The 18,211-nt window shown below is 41.6% G+C and overlaps 1 protein-coding gene across 1 annotated transcript in view; it reads left to right on the forward strand.

The window, feature by feature from the left end:
* The window catches only part of LOC106809639 (scavenger receptor class B member 1-like), a 29,698-nt gene that overhangs the window by 8,829 nt on the left and 2,658 nt on the right, over positions 1–18,211 (forward strand). The window contains exons 2-11 of the mRNA XM_014812801.1: positions 2,217–2,377; positions 3,491–3,632; positions 4,133–4,333; positions 4,677–4,777; positions 12,828–12,877; positions 13,173–13,242; positions 13,856–14,025; positions 15,280–15,398; positions 16,500–16,573; positions 18,006–18,057. Of these exons, the coding sequence (XP_014668287.1) occupies positions 2,217–2,377; positions 3,491–3,632; positions 4,133–4,333; positions 4,677–4,777; positions 12,828–12,877; positions 13,173–13,242; positions 13,856–14,025; positions 15,280–15,398; positions 16,500–16,573; positions 18,006–18,057 (1,140 nt within the window). The remainder of the gene's footprint in view (positions 1–2,216; positions 2,378–3,490; positions 3,633–4,132; positions 4,334–4,676; positions 4,778–12,827; positions 12,878–13,172; positions 13,243–13,855; positions 14,026–15,279; positions 15,399–16,499; positions 16,574–18,005; positions 18,058–18,211) is intronic.

Here is an 18,211-nt window from a genome sequence, read left to right on the forward strand (position 1 = left end):
AGCGGGCTATAGTACTAGAGCTATGAACAAGGTAGCTCTAGTACTAGCTCTAGTAGTACTATAGCCCGCTTTCATTAATTCCCCTGTCACACCTACCCGCGATCACGCTCGCGCTCCCACTGCGACCTGAAAAGTATGAAACCGTGAGGAAAGGCGCGCAGCAGTAAAGTCTCTGAGAACGAGTTGGTGACACAGTGGAAACTGTCAAGGACGGAAGAGGGTCGCCATGAGCTACCTTGAACGTAGCTAGTACTATAACCCACGTTCATTAACTGCCGCAGGGCTATAGAACATTCTCGCACAGATTTCGTAACACCACCTGGTCCCGATTGGTTCCACGAAAAATGGCCCAGAAAACGCAAAATGATCGGGCTTTTTAACACTTATTTATCTACATGGACATGATCTCACCTATCTTTTTGAACACTTTCCACAACTTTCACCATGTATTTATGCCTTTAAAAGTTTAATAGCTTTATTCCTCACAAGTCAGCACTACTGGCTGAACCATTTGAAATATTGTGGCGTGCGAACGCGTGACGTCACCGGATATGTAGGCAAAACACATGGCAGCTAGTATGTAGGCATGTACATATACAATACCGGTGACGTCACGCATTCGCACGCCACATCTCCACTAAATAGCGGAGACATAGCGGAACGTCTGTGAAACAAGAGTTGGCCATTCACTAAGTTCTCCGTTATGCCTCCGTTCGCTAAATAGCAGAGAACTTTAGCGGACGTTAGTGAAACGTGCCCCGGTTCCGGACGCGTAGCCACTGCAAACATTGAAATCACTTACTATTCATTCATCTCTAAAAATATCGTTGTCGTGATACTGTGAATGTTTCTTTGTATCGTTTTTCGTAACCTCTTGTGCGCATTTGTCTTCACAATTCTTCTGTTCAAAATTGTTAAGATAAGCGCATATGCGAACACAATCTGGCCTAACAAACGTGTCACTACGCACGACTGAGTTTATGAGCATAGCAACAGACCTCAGATGAGCCTTGTCGCTCTGCGGCACTTGTTCACTGTGTCTGATCAAAGAGAATACAATCACTGATGACAAAAATGATGAAAAAAGGAGTATGTAGGATATATGCTAATAACACTGTCACATCTGCCCATTCTCTCTCTATCTCTCTCGCTTGCCTTCCTTTCCTACCACCACCTCTTTCTATCTCTCTGTCTATCTAGATCCTTATGTCTGTCTCTCAGTTTCTCTCTATCTCTTTCTTTAGCCCTCTGTCTATCTGTCGCTCAGTCCATCTTGTCTGTCTGTCTGTGCGTCTGTCTGTCTCTGTCGCCCTATAACCATTATACCGGCACTACGTACCAAAATTGATGACATTGAGATGATGGTAATAATTGAATGATAAATTAGTTTTCTTAATTACCAGAGACCAATGTAAGGCTTAATATTATTAGTTAGGCCGTGGCTACGCGTCCGGTTACAGGACGCCTAGCTCCCAGGCTACGCGTCCGGTCATCCATTTCTTATGTGAACCCAACTATATTTTTTCAGTAAAAAACACTAAAGAGTAATTTTTACCATTTTAATACTTATGTGTTTAGGTATTTTATCAAAAAATGTGTTTTTGTGACTCTTGAAACAATAGTAAATCCAGTAGAATCAACGATTTTAAAGGGCGGCGTGGCCTAATCGTGATGTAGGTTTAGGGTGCTTGCCATAACATATATGATACGCACCAGTGCGGTTTTTGTTGTGAAGCGGTTTAATAAAGTCTGTATGAAATTTACCACAAACAACGCAACGCACACCTTTCCAAGTGCAACAATTTGTTACTAGCACAGGCGGTCTGATGTTCTCGTGTGAAATGGATGACCAGACGCGTAGCCTATAGCTGGTAGCTTGGCGTCCCGTAACTGGATGCATAGCCACTCTGTATTAGTTATTAGTGCAATAGTGCAGTTTAAGTCTGAAAACTTAGCCAGTCTTAATATCGAAAATGTTGATGTTTAACATCCATAAAAAATGGCCAGTCATCCTCAAAAGTTACTAGTCCCGGGGGATGGGCTGCTATTGAAGAAACGAAGAGATTGTCGCATGAATAATTGTTTCTTTAAAGTCGAGCAGTAAATGAGGACCAGTCAGAGCAGTGGATTTTCACAAAGTCTAAAAACCTGCCAATATATCTAATTTAAGCCTTATTAAATGTAAAAATATAAGTTAAATTCATTTTTTGTTGCAGAAAGTTCGTCTAACGAATGGATCAGAGTCGTTCGACATCTGGAAAGATATGCCAGTTCCGATTTACATGCAATTCTGGATCTTCCATGTTAAGAATCCACTGGAAATTACCAGGGACGGAGCTAAACCATCAGTTGAACAAAAAGGCCCTTATACATATCGGTATGTTTGTCTGTCTATATATCTGTTTATAATCTAAATTCATAATTCAGAACAAAGTTATAAAGTTAAAGCCTTTATTTCGAACATAATTTCTAATGTTTGTTCCACTTTTACAACACTAACCATTAAATTGCTTGAGTAACAGCAACTGTCCAGAGTAACAATAAAATGTATTGGAACCTTCGTACTTGGGCTGATAGGGTCTATGTCCCCCAGGGTACTGCTGGAACGTACCCTGGGTACGGTCCGGTATACCGGAATATACCAAATATACAAATATACCAATACCCAATATACCGGAACGTACCCTGGTACTAAATACTACTATCTAATATGCCGGACCGTACCTCGCCTACTCCACTAACGAGTCTAGGTAGTCGCCTACGCCTACGCCTACTCCCTAACTCTAACGCTAACCCTAACTCTAACCCTAACCCCCACCCTAACCATATCAGCTAGATAGTTACCAGGGTACGTTCCGGTGTACCGGACCGTACCGAGGGTACATTCCGGCAGTACCCTGGGGGACATAGACCCTATGAACCGTACTTGGCTGTATTCTCCAAAACATGCACGATTCAATTTTTGATTACTCGTTTTGATTACTGCCGCCATTTCTTGCGTATATCGGACTATCTCGCGATATCCCCAGATATCGGCCAATTTTAAAATTAAAACGGAGTAAACTACACATAATAAGATGCCCTTTTGTTTGAATTAGGTGTACAATGGATGCACTTGTTGTTTGTGCACTTGGGTGCCATTTGCAAATTTATTTTCACTGTAAGTGTAATCAAATATACCATGGTGTTATGGCATGTTCAATTCCAATTTTCTATACTATAAGTTATAACAGCATAAATTCTTAGCGTTTTTCAAGTTTGCGTAATCATTAATATATCCGCTATGAGGTAAGACTATATTTAGCTATATTTTTTCAGATTTTGCGTTTGGAGCAATGATTTCGAAATGAATCCTTTAAATGTTCATTTGTAAGAAAAAATCATGACATCCTACACTTATTTGATCACTAATTTATTCATCACCTGTTTTGTTGTATTTCTGTGAAATAATAACAACAGTCAGAAGCAAATAACTTTTTTTTTTATACAGAGAATACAGACAAAAACACAATATAACCTTTCACTCAAATGGAACCATTTCCTATGTGCCTACAAGAACATACACACATGAGCCTAAGATGTCAGTTGGTAGTGAGGATGACACGATTACATCTCTTAACATGCCAATGCTGGTATGAATTCTATATCTCAAGTGCAAAAGTCAAAATAGTTATAATAATATTAGGACTAAGGTAATATGCCATTATAATATATGGCACATAATTTATAGACTCAAATTGTTTATTCCACTCCTGGAATAATAAAATAATATAATATATATTTTGTATATTGTATATATATTTGTATTAAACATAGTTAAATTTGAGAGTTTTCAAAAAGTCGAGATTCTCGGGTGGTCCAGATTTCTGACATCCAGATTTTTGGACTTCTACTGTATATTCTCTTTCTATCTCTGTATCTCAATACGTATCGGATTGTGACCCATGTACCGAGATACACATCGTATCGTGACCCTATTGCATCGTTACATCTAATATCTAATAAAGTCTTAATGCATGCTTAAGCAGAAGTATGTAGGGTTTTGTGTTTATATACTTATAGTTATATTGCACACATGACTTACAGTTATTACAATTATTGTTTTCTATGCTAATTAGGTATTCTCTTGCAGACAGTAGCATCATACATAAAGTATGAGCCTACGTGGTTGAAGGTACTGGCATCTCTGGGACTGGCTGTGTTAAATGAGACCGTGTTCGTAAACCACACAGTAAAAGAATGGTTGTGGGGATATGAAGACCCAATGTTAAAGGACATCCATGATCTTCTGCCAAATCTTGTGCCTGATAGTCACTTTGGATTTTTCTATGGGGTATGATAATCTGAGACTTATGCATTGCACTGCTTCATATTTTCTAAGTTAAGAGTAACATTATGACAACATATATATACAGGTTGGAGTGGATAATTAGACAGCACATGCATGCTAATACTGCATACAGCCCATGTACACTGTAATACAGCACATGTATGCTATGTGTGGATTCACCATCAGATATATTTCTTTTATGGAAATTATAACTTGAAATAATTAAATCAAGCAAGATATGTCATTCTAAAGTAGCTGCAGGCAATAGGCTTGAATGTTGCAGTTTCACAAATCATGAAAATGTATCATCAGCTGTGCTATGTCGATATTCTTAATGTTCTTTCAGCCGCCATCAGGTAACCTGTCAAGAGATGGATTGTACACCGTTGATTCTGGAAGTGCCGATGTACACCAGGTAGCTGAAATAGAAAAATATAATGGAGTAAGGTAAGACATAAAAACAATGAAAAAATTGGTTAAATGTCAGGTACATCCTGGTATATGCTGCTCCCATACTAGTTACAAAAATTCACAAAACCATTGGGGCTATATTTGGATTTCATCCATCTATAAGAGTTAAAGACATATCTACAATTTTATTTCTATAGTCTAGAATAGCACGATATTATTTTGACTATGTACAGTAGAAGTCCGAAAATCCGGACTGCTCGGGGATTGAGTTTGTCCGGATTTTCGAATTTTCCGGATTCTTGGGCAGTACTTTTAAAATTCAAATTTAAGGAGGAATAAAGAAGAGATGAGCAGGTAAATTTTGATAATTTATTCATTAGCAAATACAGCAGGGTTCATTTATCAAAATGAGCAGTTTTAAAGAAAAATAAAGTCAGCACTTGACTAAAATGTAAACTGTAGCGATGTAATATTAATGCCAGTGGGCGCCAGGCGGGCGCATTCGGAAAGGTGATGGGGGCACCTGATTAGTAGCCACCCACAAAGCATTCAACTGAAATATATGAGTACATAGGGTAATGGAGATCCAGAGCTGCGTCACCTATCAAGCAGATAGGACCACTGTCACCGTGCCACGTGGACCACTGTCACCGTGCCACGTGGACCACTGTCACCGTGCCACGTGGACCACTGTCACCGTGCCACGTGGACCACTGTCACCGTGCCACGTGGACCACTGTCACCGTGCCACGTGGACATCACCAGGACACGTGGACCACTGTCACCGTGCCACGTGGATTGCTGTCACTGTGCCACGTGTTACCGCTGTCACCGTGCCACGTGGACCGCTGTCACCGTGCCACGTGGACCGCTGTCACCGTGCCACGTGGACATCACCAGGACACGTGGCCATGGAAAAGCCACACCCAGGGTATAAATACGGGACACAATAGGAAACAAGGGGGAGCTTAGAGAGTGAGAGAAAGTGGTAGAAATGGAATGAGTGAAGGGAGAAGTATCACAAGGCACTCACATACTGCTTTGTTTAGTTATGTCGTAACATATCTATATATCGTTATAATAAAGCCGTCTATATTATGCATGACACCTTCGATGATCATTGACTACCAACGTGTAACGTGTGACGAGAGCAACAGCTAAAAACCTTCCCTACAAAACATGAAAAAATTTCACTACAAAAAAAGAGCGTGTAATGCTTGAAATCATGTTTAAAAATGAACATTGTAAAAGAAAAATACAGTAAACAATTAAAAACAGGGTCGCGTTATAGAAACGTATAAGATTGTGAGTAACTTAGGAGCTGTTTATTCACACGTCTGTGTGGCTTGCTTACATGATGGAAAGAGAGCGACTGCCGCACCTGCAGCGCTTATATACGGCAGTCTGGTAGCAGGAGCCACCATCGCTAGCTTAGCTATATGTTAATGCTTGAACACGTTAACCAATCACTAACACAACATCTTTCTTTCTGGAGGTCTGAGAGAGCTTAAACAAAATGACTGCTCATTAAGTTCTCAGTTAGAAAAAAAATATATAACTGGACTGAATGCATAATTCATCTCAAATATAAATTAGACAAAGTGCTTGTATTTGGACGGGAACCAAACGACCCGACCGCTCCTGGTGGTCTGCGGATTCTGGCGCTCTATGTCGGAGTGACGTTCTGGCTGACCTGGTAACCCCTGTCCGGGTGACGGAGGAGCAACAGTCTCTAACACCGGCGAGGGAGGAGTTAGAGCTACCCTCGGTGACTCAGGTGACGGAGGATCTAGCGACACTGGAGTTGAGATACCAGGTGTTACCAGGCTAATCTTGTTGAGCTGGGCCCTGTTCCTCGTAAGTGCCTGGGAAGTGAGGGTGGTGACCACATAGGAACGGGAATGCCCACCGGTTCCTGACACCAGACCAGACTTCCGTCTCTCCGGCACCCAGATTTCGTCTGTTGGCTGGAGACTTGGCAATTTTTTCGCTCTCCTACGAAGATCGAAGTTGCGTTTCGTTTTCTCCCTGTATGCCTCTTCTCTCTCTCTCTAATCTGGCTTGTGTTAGGCTGTTGTACAAGCAACCCTTTTTGCACAACCGGAATCCTAGTTCGCAACAACCTAGCCATGCAAAGTTCGGCAGGGCTATACCTGTTCAAGAGAGGCGCATTCCTATAATTGAGCATTGCGATGTACGGATCACCAGCAGCGGATAAGAGTCTTTTTTTTACAGTTTGCACTGCGTGCTCTGCCTCACCGTTGCCTGATGGATGCCCTGGGCTGCTAGTGATGTGAGCAAACCCAAACTCATGGCTGAACTGCTCAAACTCCTGTGAAGTGTACTGCAGACCGTTATTTGAGATGACAGTATCTGGAATCCCAGGCCGGGCGAAGATTGACTTCATGTGGTTGACCACGGCCCGAGACGCCGTTGACTCCAGCAGAGATACTTCGATGTATCGCGAGTAGTAGTCTACCACGAGTAGATACTTACTCTTCTTCAGTTCAAACAAGTCCGTGGCAATTTTCTGCCATGACCGATCTGGCATTGCTAAGGGAATAAATGCTTCAACTCTGCTATTGTCAGATTGGTTGCATTCCCTGCAGCGTTCCACAAGATCTGCCAGATCTCTGCTTACACCAGGCCACCATACAGCTCGCTTTGCTAGTTCACGGCACTTCGTTATACCTTGATGTCCTTCGTGCATCTTCTCTAAGATGTCTGGTCTTAGACTGCAAGGGATGACGATCCTGGTGCCACATAGACGGTGATTGCCCACGACAGTCAGCTCCGTCCTATTGGGTCAATAATGTTTCGCGAGTCCTTTCAGACAGTTTTTTTAGGCCATCCTTCTTCTACATACTGGATCACCTCGCGACATACGTCATCCTCCTGTTGGTGGTCACGGATGTTTTCTAAACGTTTATCTGTTGCAGGAACTGATTCGGTGATCATCCGCACAAACGCATCTGTTTCCTGTTCCAACGTACCATCGCTCTGTGTTGGCGGATAGGCCAGCGCAAGGGAAAGCGCATCAGCAGTGTGTAGCTCCTTACCAGGCACATGAATGATGTTTTAGCTATACTGCATCAACCGCAGGCGGAACCTCTGGATCCTCGGTGGCAATTGATCCATATCCTCAGAGCTCAACAGGGGAATGAGCGGCTTATGGTCAGTCTAGACCCGGAACTTGATCCCCATGAGGTAATCCCTAAACTTTTCACATGGCCAGACGATGGCCATGCCTCTTGTCAATTTGAGCATACCGCTGTTCTGTTGGAGACAGAGATCGAGACACATATGCCACTGGTTGCCACTCTTTACCATCCCTCTGTGTGATGATGGAACCAAGGAAGATCTCGCATAGGCTTGGTCAGTTCAGCTAAGCAAGGCGTGAACTTCCCCATCTGATTCACCATACCCAAAAATCTCCTGAGTTTGCTGACATTGGTTGGCACAGGCATGTCCCTGACAGCACCTACCTTTTCAGGATCAGCTGTGATGCCTTCTGCAAACACGATCTGACCTAAACACTTGTCTCGGTTCAGAGTAACTCCGGCGTTTTCTAGACGAGTAAGAGCTTAGTCAAGTTCTCATCATGTTCTGCTTGGTTACGACCAAAAACTATGACGTCATCCATTTGTGAAACTGCCCCCGGAGTATCATATTGAATTTGAGCCATTCGCTTTGAGAAGTGTTCCGGAGCCCTGGAGATACCGAATGGAAGACAGTTGAAACAGAATCGACCAAATGGAGTGATGAACGTCGTCAGCTTCCTTGACTTCTCTGATAAAGGAATCTGATGAAACCCTGCATTAGCATCTACATTAGAGAATACTTTCGCATTGGCCAGCTGGCCGAGTACATAATCGACTGGCAGTATCATATGTCTTTCACGCTGAACTGCCACGTTGAGCTTAGTAAGATCCACACACAGGAGAACTTCTCCTGATGGCTTCGGCACACCAACTATAGGGGCACACCAGTCCGTCGGCTCTTCTACCGACAAAATAACTCTTATTGTCTTCAGTCAGCTGAGCTCCTCTTTCACCTTGGGAAGAAGAAGGAGTGGAATCCTTCGTGGCGCACTGATAGTGTATGGACGTACGTCTTCTCACAGCTTTATCTCGTATAGAGTCTCAAGCATCCCGAGTCCAGTAAACAAACTTGGAAACTTCTTTTTCACTGAGTCAACAAGGGAGATGATTCCAAGTTCATGGGAAGCTTTGCCGCTCAACAGATTTGAGGCTTTCTCGAAGATGTAGACTTCCTCTACACACGACTTTTCTTTGAACTTGATCTCAGCACGGAAACAATCATAGGCATGGATAGGCTTATGATCAGCCCCAGGGATCACTAGAGGATGACTCCAGCCTGGTCTCCGGAAACTCACGGTCAAACACTTGTCGCGACATGACAGATACATCTGCCCCTGTGTCTACACGAAACTTCACCTCCTTATCACAGACAGTGATAGGAAATATCTACTGTGGAGTGCGACCCGACTGGTTGCCCACACTTACTTCTCCTATGAAGACATCTGATGAAGCGTATGAACAAGACTGTGTAGTTACTTCATTTACTGTCTTGGCCTTTTGACATACCTTCTCAAAATGCCCTTTGAGTTGGCATCGCCGGCAGTTCACATTTTTGGCAGGGCACAGAGAGTGATTATGAGCATAGTTTCCACACCACGGACACCTCTTCTGACCATACTGTGACGTCGAACGTGCAGACCTCTTGCCATATCGTCCTTTGGCATGTACGGCTAAAGCCTCCGCACCGACTACCGTAGTTGACGTCAACTCTCTTACCTGGTTCTTTACATGGGCTGACTGACGAGCTAGGTCTGTTGCAAGCTTCAGGGTTAAGTCCTCATTTACTTGCATATGTACAGAGAGATGCTTGTCTCGAACGCCAACAACGATTCTGTCCCTAATTAGCTCTTCCATTAGAGTGCCGTACTCACAATGCTCGGCGAGTGTGTGTAGAGCAGTAATGAAGGAATCAATTGGTTCATCCAGACCTTGCACTCTCCCGTTGAATTTAGCTCTTTCAAAGATTAGGGCGGACAATGAAGTATTCCTTAAACTTCTTCTTGACACAAACTCAAAACACACAACACGCGCCTCAGACACAAAAAATAAAAAAAAAAAAAATATCGTATACCCCCTCTCCCACAGGCGCAGAGAGAGCGGGGGGGGGTGGATGCATCCCCCCACTTATTGATGGTGGGGGGATGGCGTATACAATCATCCCCCCTACTTTTAGGAGGAAAATGGGGGATTCAAAATTTTCTGGGGTAGGACCCGCATACCCCCGCCTGTTTCCTACCATCCTCCTCGAAAACCTGCATTGGCCACTGTCGAGCGTAACAAATTGAGCACCCCCACTTCAAAAATCGTTCCTTGGCACCTGTAGAGTACTGCTAACAAAGATTATGATTATGAATATTTGTATGCATATCAAAATTCAAATTTGAGTTCATCTGACAGGGACGTAGATAGCGGGGGTGGGGGTATATCCCCCCACACTTATTGAGGTGGGATGGCTTTCACCCCCCCTGACTTTCAGGAAGAAAATGGGGAAAAATTTAATATTTTCCTGACAATAAATACTGGATATTTATCTACAAATCTGTCATTGCTATTATCATACTCTCCTTATGTATTATTACAGAAATGGAACATGACATACATCTACTGTAAAATGGCTGTAACTCGTTCCAAGAATGACATTTTTCTGAAACTCAGACGGTTAATTTTGGACGCATTCCCCATATACGATTTTTTTTCCAAAATCCCCAAAGTCTTATCACTGCTCACGAAAGTTAAATCCTTGCTTTATTCAAAATTAGAATTGACCTATTGAAAGTTGGGATATTGAATTTTTATGGGGATTGAATGGGAAAATTCAATTTAATCTCACCCACCTAGAATTTTCAGGGCAAAGGTATTTTAGCCTAGGTAAGTCTGCACTGGTAACGACAGTGAGGACATGTGCATAGAACAGATTTGGTACTAAGTATTTTAGTCTTTGGTATCCCCAAAGGTAAAAATACTGAACTCAACAGTTATGTTATTGTGATGAAGATTGTTTAATAGTGCTGCCTCATAGTGCAGGAAATTGCATCGAAGATGTGTTACTTTCAACAAAATTCCCGGACCCCCTCCCCTAAACAGGAGGGGGACACGCCCTGAAGAAGGAAAAATCCTGATATTCTATGATAAAGATGTCCAAAATTGATTGCTTTTAGATTGCAACATTTTAACAATTCCACACAGTGGGAGGGGGACACCCCCTCCAACCCCCCTCCCTCCGGGCGCTTTGTGCCCTTGAGCTCGCATGACTTGCCTCCCCCCCTAGAATTTTCTTCTGGATCTGCCACTGGTTGTGTGTGTGGGGAGGGGGGGTGTGCGTGTTATTAAACCTCTGTGATCTAAAGAAAAAAATTACCTTAGAATTCACAAAAATGCACTTACAATATCAATTTTGTTCAATTACCTCAAAAACGGCCATCTTGAAGGTTTTAAATTGCTAAAATCCAAGAGCTTCCGGGGGCTCCGCCCCCTGGAACTCGGGCAAGGGCTCTACCCCTGCACCCTGCCAGGGCCCCTAGGGCGGCCCCTGGACCCCACCCATTAAGCGCTTTGCGCCAAGGCGCTCGCGGTGCGCGCTCATCGCGCGCACACTTCATATACATTATGATGGAAGTAACAGCAAAATCATCCCCCCCACAACTGAGGACCTGTCTACGCCACTGGTCTCTTCCATACAATATATCAAAGTCTTCACCTGGTGCTGTGGGGATTTTTTGTCTAACCCTGAGGCTATACCTTGAATCTTTCAAACCGCTTTATCCACCTGGTCTGTGAGTTAGGCTGAGAGAAATCGAACGGCTCTGGTGGTGACACTTGAAAATTCGCCATAACACTTACAGTATAGTGCTCCCGACACAGACGCGTGCACGTGAAATCGTTGCAAGTGTGAATCCTGTTTTAGCTGGCTTGCTCAGTCTTGCCTGTTAACTGGGTCAACCCTGCTGAATTACCATTAATTTGACAGTTTTCGAAAAGTCCGGGTTCTCGAGTGGTCCGGATTTCTGGCATCCGGATTTGTGGACTTCTACTGTATTACCACTAAACATAGGGGAAGAAATGTAGTAATAATAAAACAAAGAAAAGTAAATGTAAAGTGCATGTCTACTGCACATAGTGCTATTGTAGCTACCAAACCTATATATGGTGAAATTGATGATTATTGATTTGGTTAGGCTGCCTATATGCCTAATATTGTATTTGATATAGTTTGGGAGTGTTTTAAAAACGAGTCAAATTGTAAAATATCGATCAAACCTTGCAAAATGCGTAACATTTTTGTCATGTCTTTAAAGTGATTGCGTCACCGTAAATAGTAAATGTAAAAAAAATGTCCACAAAATGTAAGTGATTCTGTTCACTTTTTATGGTTAAATTGCTGCATTATACTTCCTATTTTGCTATTATTATGTGTTATTATATCTTCAATGTGAACAAACAGTCGTGACTCATAGCCCATAGCAAGCATTTAATGTCCAGGTCATTATATCAAATCGTCTAAGTTTTTTTGATTTTTAACTAGTTGAGAAACAATCTCAGGTAAGAATTCGAGGATACATTTAGTCTCGTTAGTACTTACTTTTAATGTAAAAAAATTGCAACAAAATTTTTAAAACTATTTACTATAGAAAGTTTGTGATGTAGTCAATATAAAGTTTTTTTTCATTTAACATATGCCTTTTCACTGCAAATCTAGCAAGGGGCAATATTATCTGGAATACTTTGTATGTTTTTGTGTTGGTGTTTGCTAAAAATAATGCCAGCACTCAGTTTGGATAAAAAAAACATCCAAATACCAACCATCCAAATAGAAGGTTATTTTATAAATACATGATGCTTTGATATATAGTTGTGTATTACTGTTAACGTGTCAATTTCTACACACTGTGATAACCTATTGAGCCTTGTGGTCTTCGTCAAAGATTATCCACTGGTCTATGGATTCTGTTGCTATGCATGTTAAAATCAATTTATTTGCTTTGCAGCCACCTAGACTACTGGAAGTCAGACTACTGCAACATGATTAATGGAACAGGTATGTATGTAAAAATGCCACATAACCTCAGACATAATAACATCAATATATGATGCATACGTGCTGACACCTTATCAATTAAATCATGTGTAGTGGACAAGTTAATTGGTGAATATGTCGCAGAAGGAACCTGCCTGATAAAGGAAATAATTTTATATATATAGTAGTAATAAAAGCAATATGTGACCAAAGTTATAGATCATAGAGTGTAATTTGGCAGGAAATTTTCCAGCAGTCAGTGTGTAATGTCTTTTACTGGTAATTGTCTATGCATGTACACGAACCTTTATTTCAGATGGAAGTATTTATGGTCCATTTGTCAAAAAGACAGATAAAATGAGACTATTCTCATCAGATATCTGCAGGTAGTATATATAAATCCTGATTGTCTTAGGTTGAATTTTGTTATTGACATATTGGACTTTCCTTGCAGATGTAATGATAATTAGTAGTGTAATGATAATTAGTAGTGTAATGATAATTAGTAGTGTAATGGTTACAATACTTTTTGTCATCATGAACATACTATTTTATACATGCACAGTAGAATTTAGTATACGCATGAACAGTGTTTCCCCTGGCCAAAAAGGTATGTGAGGTGGTAATTTTTTTGGTGTTTACACGTTTCGAGGTCTGAGCAAAGCGAGCATCGCAGGTGCTAGTGCGGTCCGGGGGCATAAGGCCCCTGAAAATTTTTGGAAAAAATGGTACAATTTGGTTCATTCTAAGCTATTCTGAACACATTTTATGAGACTATTGCATTTTAGTTTAATAAAGTGTAGTTTATTGATGGAAGAACAGTGATTTTCGTCAGCGAGGCGGTGTTTTGGACAAATTTCTGTGTGGCGGCTGAGAACTTGAGCGAGGCAGCTCTCGTTGCTCGTGTCAATGCAGGGGAAACACTACATGAATATTGAAATCAAACAGTACCAGAGATAGTGAATAGACGTGTTCATAGTGTCATACGTTTACCCACAGGTCATTGTACATGCAATATGAACAAGATACCACCATAGAGGGAATCAATCTGTTTCGCTTTACAGCCCCGGCGGCAATATTTGCAAATGCTAATGTAAATCCAGACAATGAGTGTTACTGCATGCCCTGTCTAGGAGCTGGGTTGCTCAACATTAGCATCTGTAAACAGGGTATGTACTACTACTGTGAACATATCTATAGATATGTTCATGCTGTGCACTACTGCCACTAATGATGCTAGTGCTATTATTGTTGTTACTACTACTGCTACTACTAGCTACTACTAGCTACTACTAGCTACTACTAGCTACTACTAGCTACTACTAGCTACTACTAGCTACTACTAGCTACTACTAGCTACTACTAGCTACTACTGTTACTACTGCTACTACTACTACTACTACTACGACTACTGCCACTGCTACTACTACTGCTACTACTGCCACTACTATTACTGCTGCTGCAGCAACTGTAGCAGCTACTGTAGCAGCTACTGTAGCAGCTACTGCTGCTGCCACTACTATTACTGCTGCTGCTGCTGCTGCTGCTAATGATACTGCAGGGTTTCTTCTGAGGGAAAATTAGACAACGGAGGTAATGGCCAGTTTGGGGACAAAACGTGCATGATGGATTCAAATGCGTGCAGTTGGCACGAATGTGGATTCTGCAGGCAGACGCGGGGGAGAGAGGTAGAGAGGGGTTCTGGGGGTCTCCCCCAACAAAATTTTAAAAATTTGATTGTCTTAGACTTCATTTGAGGCACCCCGAAAATAAAATGTCACCTTTTAGTTTAAATCTTACTCTGCTAGCAGATCTATCAAGTCTCACGCATTTCACGGGAGACTCACGCATCTCCCATCGACCCATTCTCCCACACTCCCGCATGCCCTACGCATTCTCACACATTCACGCAAAAGAAAAAACCAAAAAAAAGCAGCCTGCGACACCCCTGTTACCCACATCTGTGGCTGTGCACATCGTGGCTGCTTGCTTGCTGGCGGGGGCGGCATTGATTGAAGTATGGGGGAGGGGCGAATGCACTGATTGTTACAGTCGAGTGGGCATGCTTATTGCTGTATATGTAGGGGTGGACACCGCTGGTATGAGGCTAAACTTTCCCGGAAGCGAGGAAAAAGCTGCAAACACGAGTGTGCCGGCACGCAAAAAGAAACGTTACTGTGAATTTCATTACAATTTTCCATGTATATAGTCAGAAGCACGAAGTGATCTATTTATTTTTGGATTGACACTATTTTGACAACGGCGGGTAAATACAGGAACATTTTCACAACGGCGTTGTTAAATTTGACAACGGCGGTGCGCCGCAGTGCCTCCTATGTAGAAGAAACCCTGCAATGCTGATTCCTCTACCCCTCCTGCAGGATACTATGCTACCAAGCTAAGTAACATTCTTGTTTTTACAGGTGCACCAGTTGTGGTGTCAGCACCACATTTCTATGAAGGTGATCCGAAGTTTTCAAAGGCCATAGATGGACTACATCCAGTAAAGTCTGAACACGAAACATTTATGGATATTGAACCGGTATGAACATTGTGCGTTAGTCTGTTTATTAGTTTGTCTAAAATGTCACCTGAACTGTTGCTCTTAGAGTAGGTTTATTTGCCAGCTAAGTTCTTATCTGTAAAGGTACGTTTATATCCACCTACATGGACAATGAGATCGAATTACGAAAATAAGGTCCGGTTGTATGCATAAGGTCGTTGGTTATGTGCATGCACGCACTACGTCTATATTGCATTGGATTGGGCCTCTATTATTGCACTATGTAGTTTTTATTTATACCAAAATTGGAAGTGGAAAATCGGTAAAAATGTGGGACGTATCAAACTCTTTTGAGATTATTTACATCTTGGGTTATATTATATATATTATATATTATACATATATATATATATATATTATATATATATATATATAAAGAATAAATCCGACATTTAAGTTTTACAAAAAACCCAAGACTTTTCATCTTTATAGAAAATATCTTTAGGTGCATTAAGCTGTTTACTTCAAGGGGTTATTAATTGTGTGGCCACATGGCTTGTGTAAAACCTTAAATGTACGGATTATTCTTATTTTTATCTATAACAAACTGAATATCCGTGCATATTAAAGAACTTATTTCTACTATATTATATATATTATATATATATATAGTATGATATATATATATAGATATATAATTATAACCACGTGGCACCGTTGTAGTTTACCCGGTCGGGATAGCAGGCTCTGGTGTTGTCCGACAGATGCAGCTTTAAATATTCATCTTTCCGAATGACACAGGAATTGATTGAGTTTGCTGTAAAATCTACTTCAAAAATAGTGAGCATCTACAAATAATCACAACTGATAGCCTTATAATTAATTTAAAAAACAACTGAATTTAATCTCAACATTAATTATGTGTAAAGGCATCATCTTATCACATCGTACAGCGCACAGTACAAGCAGTATAGCTGGCTATGTTTAAACGCACCATGTTGCTATTATAATGATTTATGCATATGACACAATCATTGATATTAGCCGGCACTAAAATTGAGCTGGATACAACCCTGATATATACATATATATATATATCTTTTAATGCGACATATCTTTTTCATGAATAATTTTTTCCAGCTAACTGGACTAGCGATGCGGCTGATGAGGAGAATGCAGGTCAACACATTTATTGAACATATTGAATTCATAAGGTGTGTGGCTTTGTTACGATAATCACCATGGTGGAGGCAGAAATCAGTTAGTCTAACAAAAGCTCAACGGTTTTAGAGAATTTATCCAAAAATAACAGGTGTGTGGCAAATATTGACACCTATTTAGCTGACACGCATGCACGCAGACACATGTAATATACATATAATATATTATATAATTTTGTAACATTTTGAGCTCATCTGACATAGTCAGATGCAGCTTGTAGAATCGGACGTTTGTCTGTCTGTGCGTCCTTCAACAGCATGACACAAATCTAAACCGCTTGACGTACAGTCTTGACATTCGGGACGTAGGGGGAACGCAAATAGGACTTGGGATGTCGAATCTGGGGTTAAGGGTCAAAGTTGACAATGTGTCAATGGAGGGGGAATAATCCCTTCTTAACTTAAGGTATAGGAGGAAGCATTTTTGCGTCCGTCCATCAACCATATGGCACAAATCTAAACTGCTTGACGTACGGTCTTGATATTCGGGACGTAGGGGGGAACGCGAAAAGGACTTGGGATGTCGAATCCGGGGTCAAGTATCAAAGGGATGTGTTTGAGAGGGAAGATTCCCTCCTTAACTTAAGGTATAGGAGGAAATACAGAATTGTGGCACAAATCTGAACGGCTCTTGCATGTGTTTGCTTGGACACATTGTTTTTTTGTCAGCTGGTGCCTGGGCACTGGCCACGCGCTGGTGCAGTGGAGATGTAGGGTTGGGTTGTAGGGTTGAGTCTAGAGTTGAGATAGTGTCATCAGACATGAGAATATGGCCCACAGTATGTCTCAGATTGCAGGAAAATGGCTTAAATATTTCAACATCTTCTGGGGGGCATGCCCCCAGACCCCTCTAGCACTGGCATGCCTACGGCACGCAGGCCTGCCTGCGGCAGCCAAGGTACATTTATCACCCCCCTGTCCATCAATTTCTGAATACGTCACTAGTTACTGATCACCGCGGGACAATTCCGCATATCGAGTACCAATTGTACCTAATTGTACAACCTTCATGATACCATTCACATGCCTTCCCATGTTTCAACACATCTGTCAGCACTTCTCAGACTAAAACATGTCTTGATATGCACAAATCCATTTATCAGCAGAACACCAGACACCAGATGAGCACTGTCGCACTGTGGCACTTGTTATAGTGTGCTATAAAATATCATGCAATCATTGTGTAACTCACAGGCTCAGTAAATGCACATCTTTGTCACCCACAGCTGGAGGTCCCTGCTTCCAGTATCAAATAAGTTTGATACGTCAGACACGTACACACACAGACATATTTACACGCACACACGCACTCATGACGCACGCACATATGCACATATCATACACACACAGCCATAAAAACAGACACAGTTATTTGGTGTTTTATTTAACGTTGAATTTAATTCACTATCATTGTTTTTTTTTCCAGCCAAACAAAAAATCTAAAGCCGACTTTCTTTCCATTGGTATGGCTAAATGAGGTAGGAGCTCTGTATGTACTTGATATTTTGCAGTCAAACCAGTGTTAGTGGTCACCATTGTGGCATGGATACCTATTTGTAGACACTTGGCGTTTCCCTTGAGTGACCCTTATTTACAACCCTGACTATATGCACTAACAATTTCTAAATCAGT

Source organism: Priapulus caudatus, unplaced genomic scaffold (assembly GCF_000485595.1).
Source record: "Priapulus caudatus unplaced genomic scaffold, Priapulus_caudatus-5.0.1 Scaffold370, whole genome shotgun sequence".
NCBI classification, from domain to species: domain Eukaryota; kingdom Metazoa; phylum Priapulida; class Priapulimorpha; order Priapulimorphida; family Priapulidae; genus Priapulus; species Priapulus caudatus.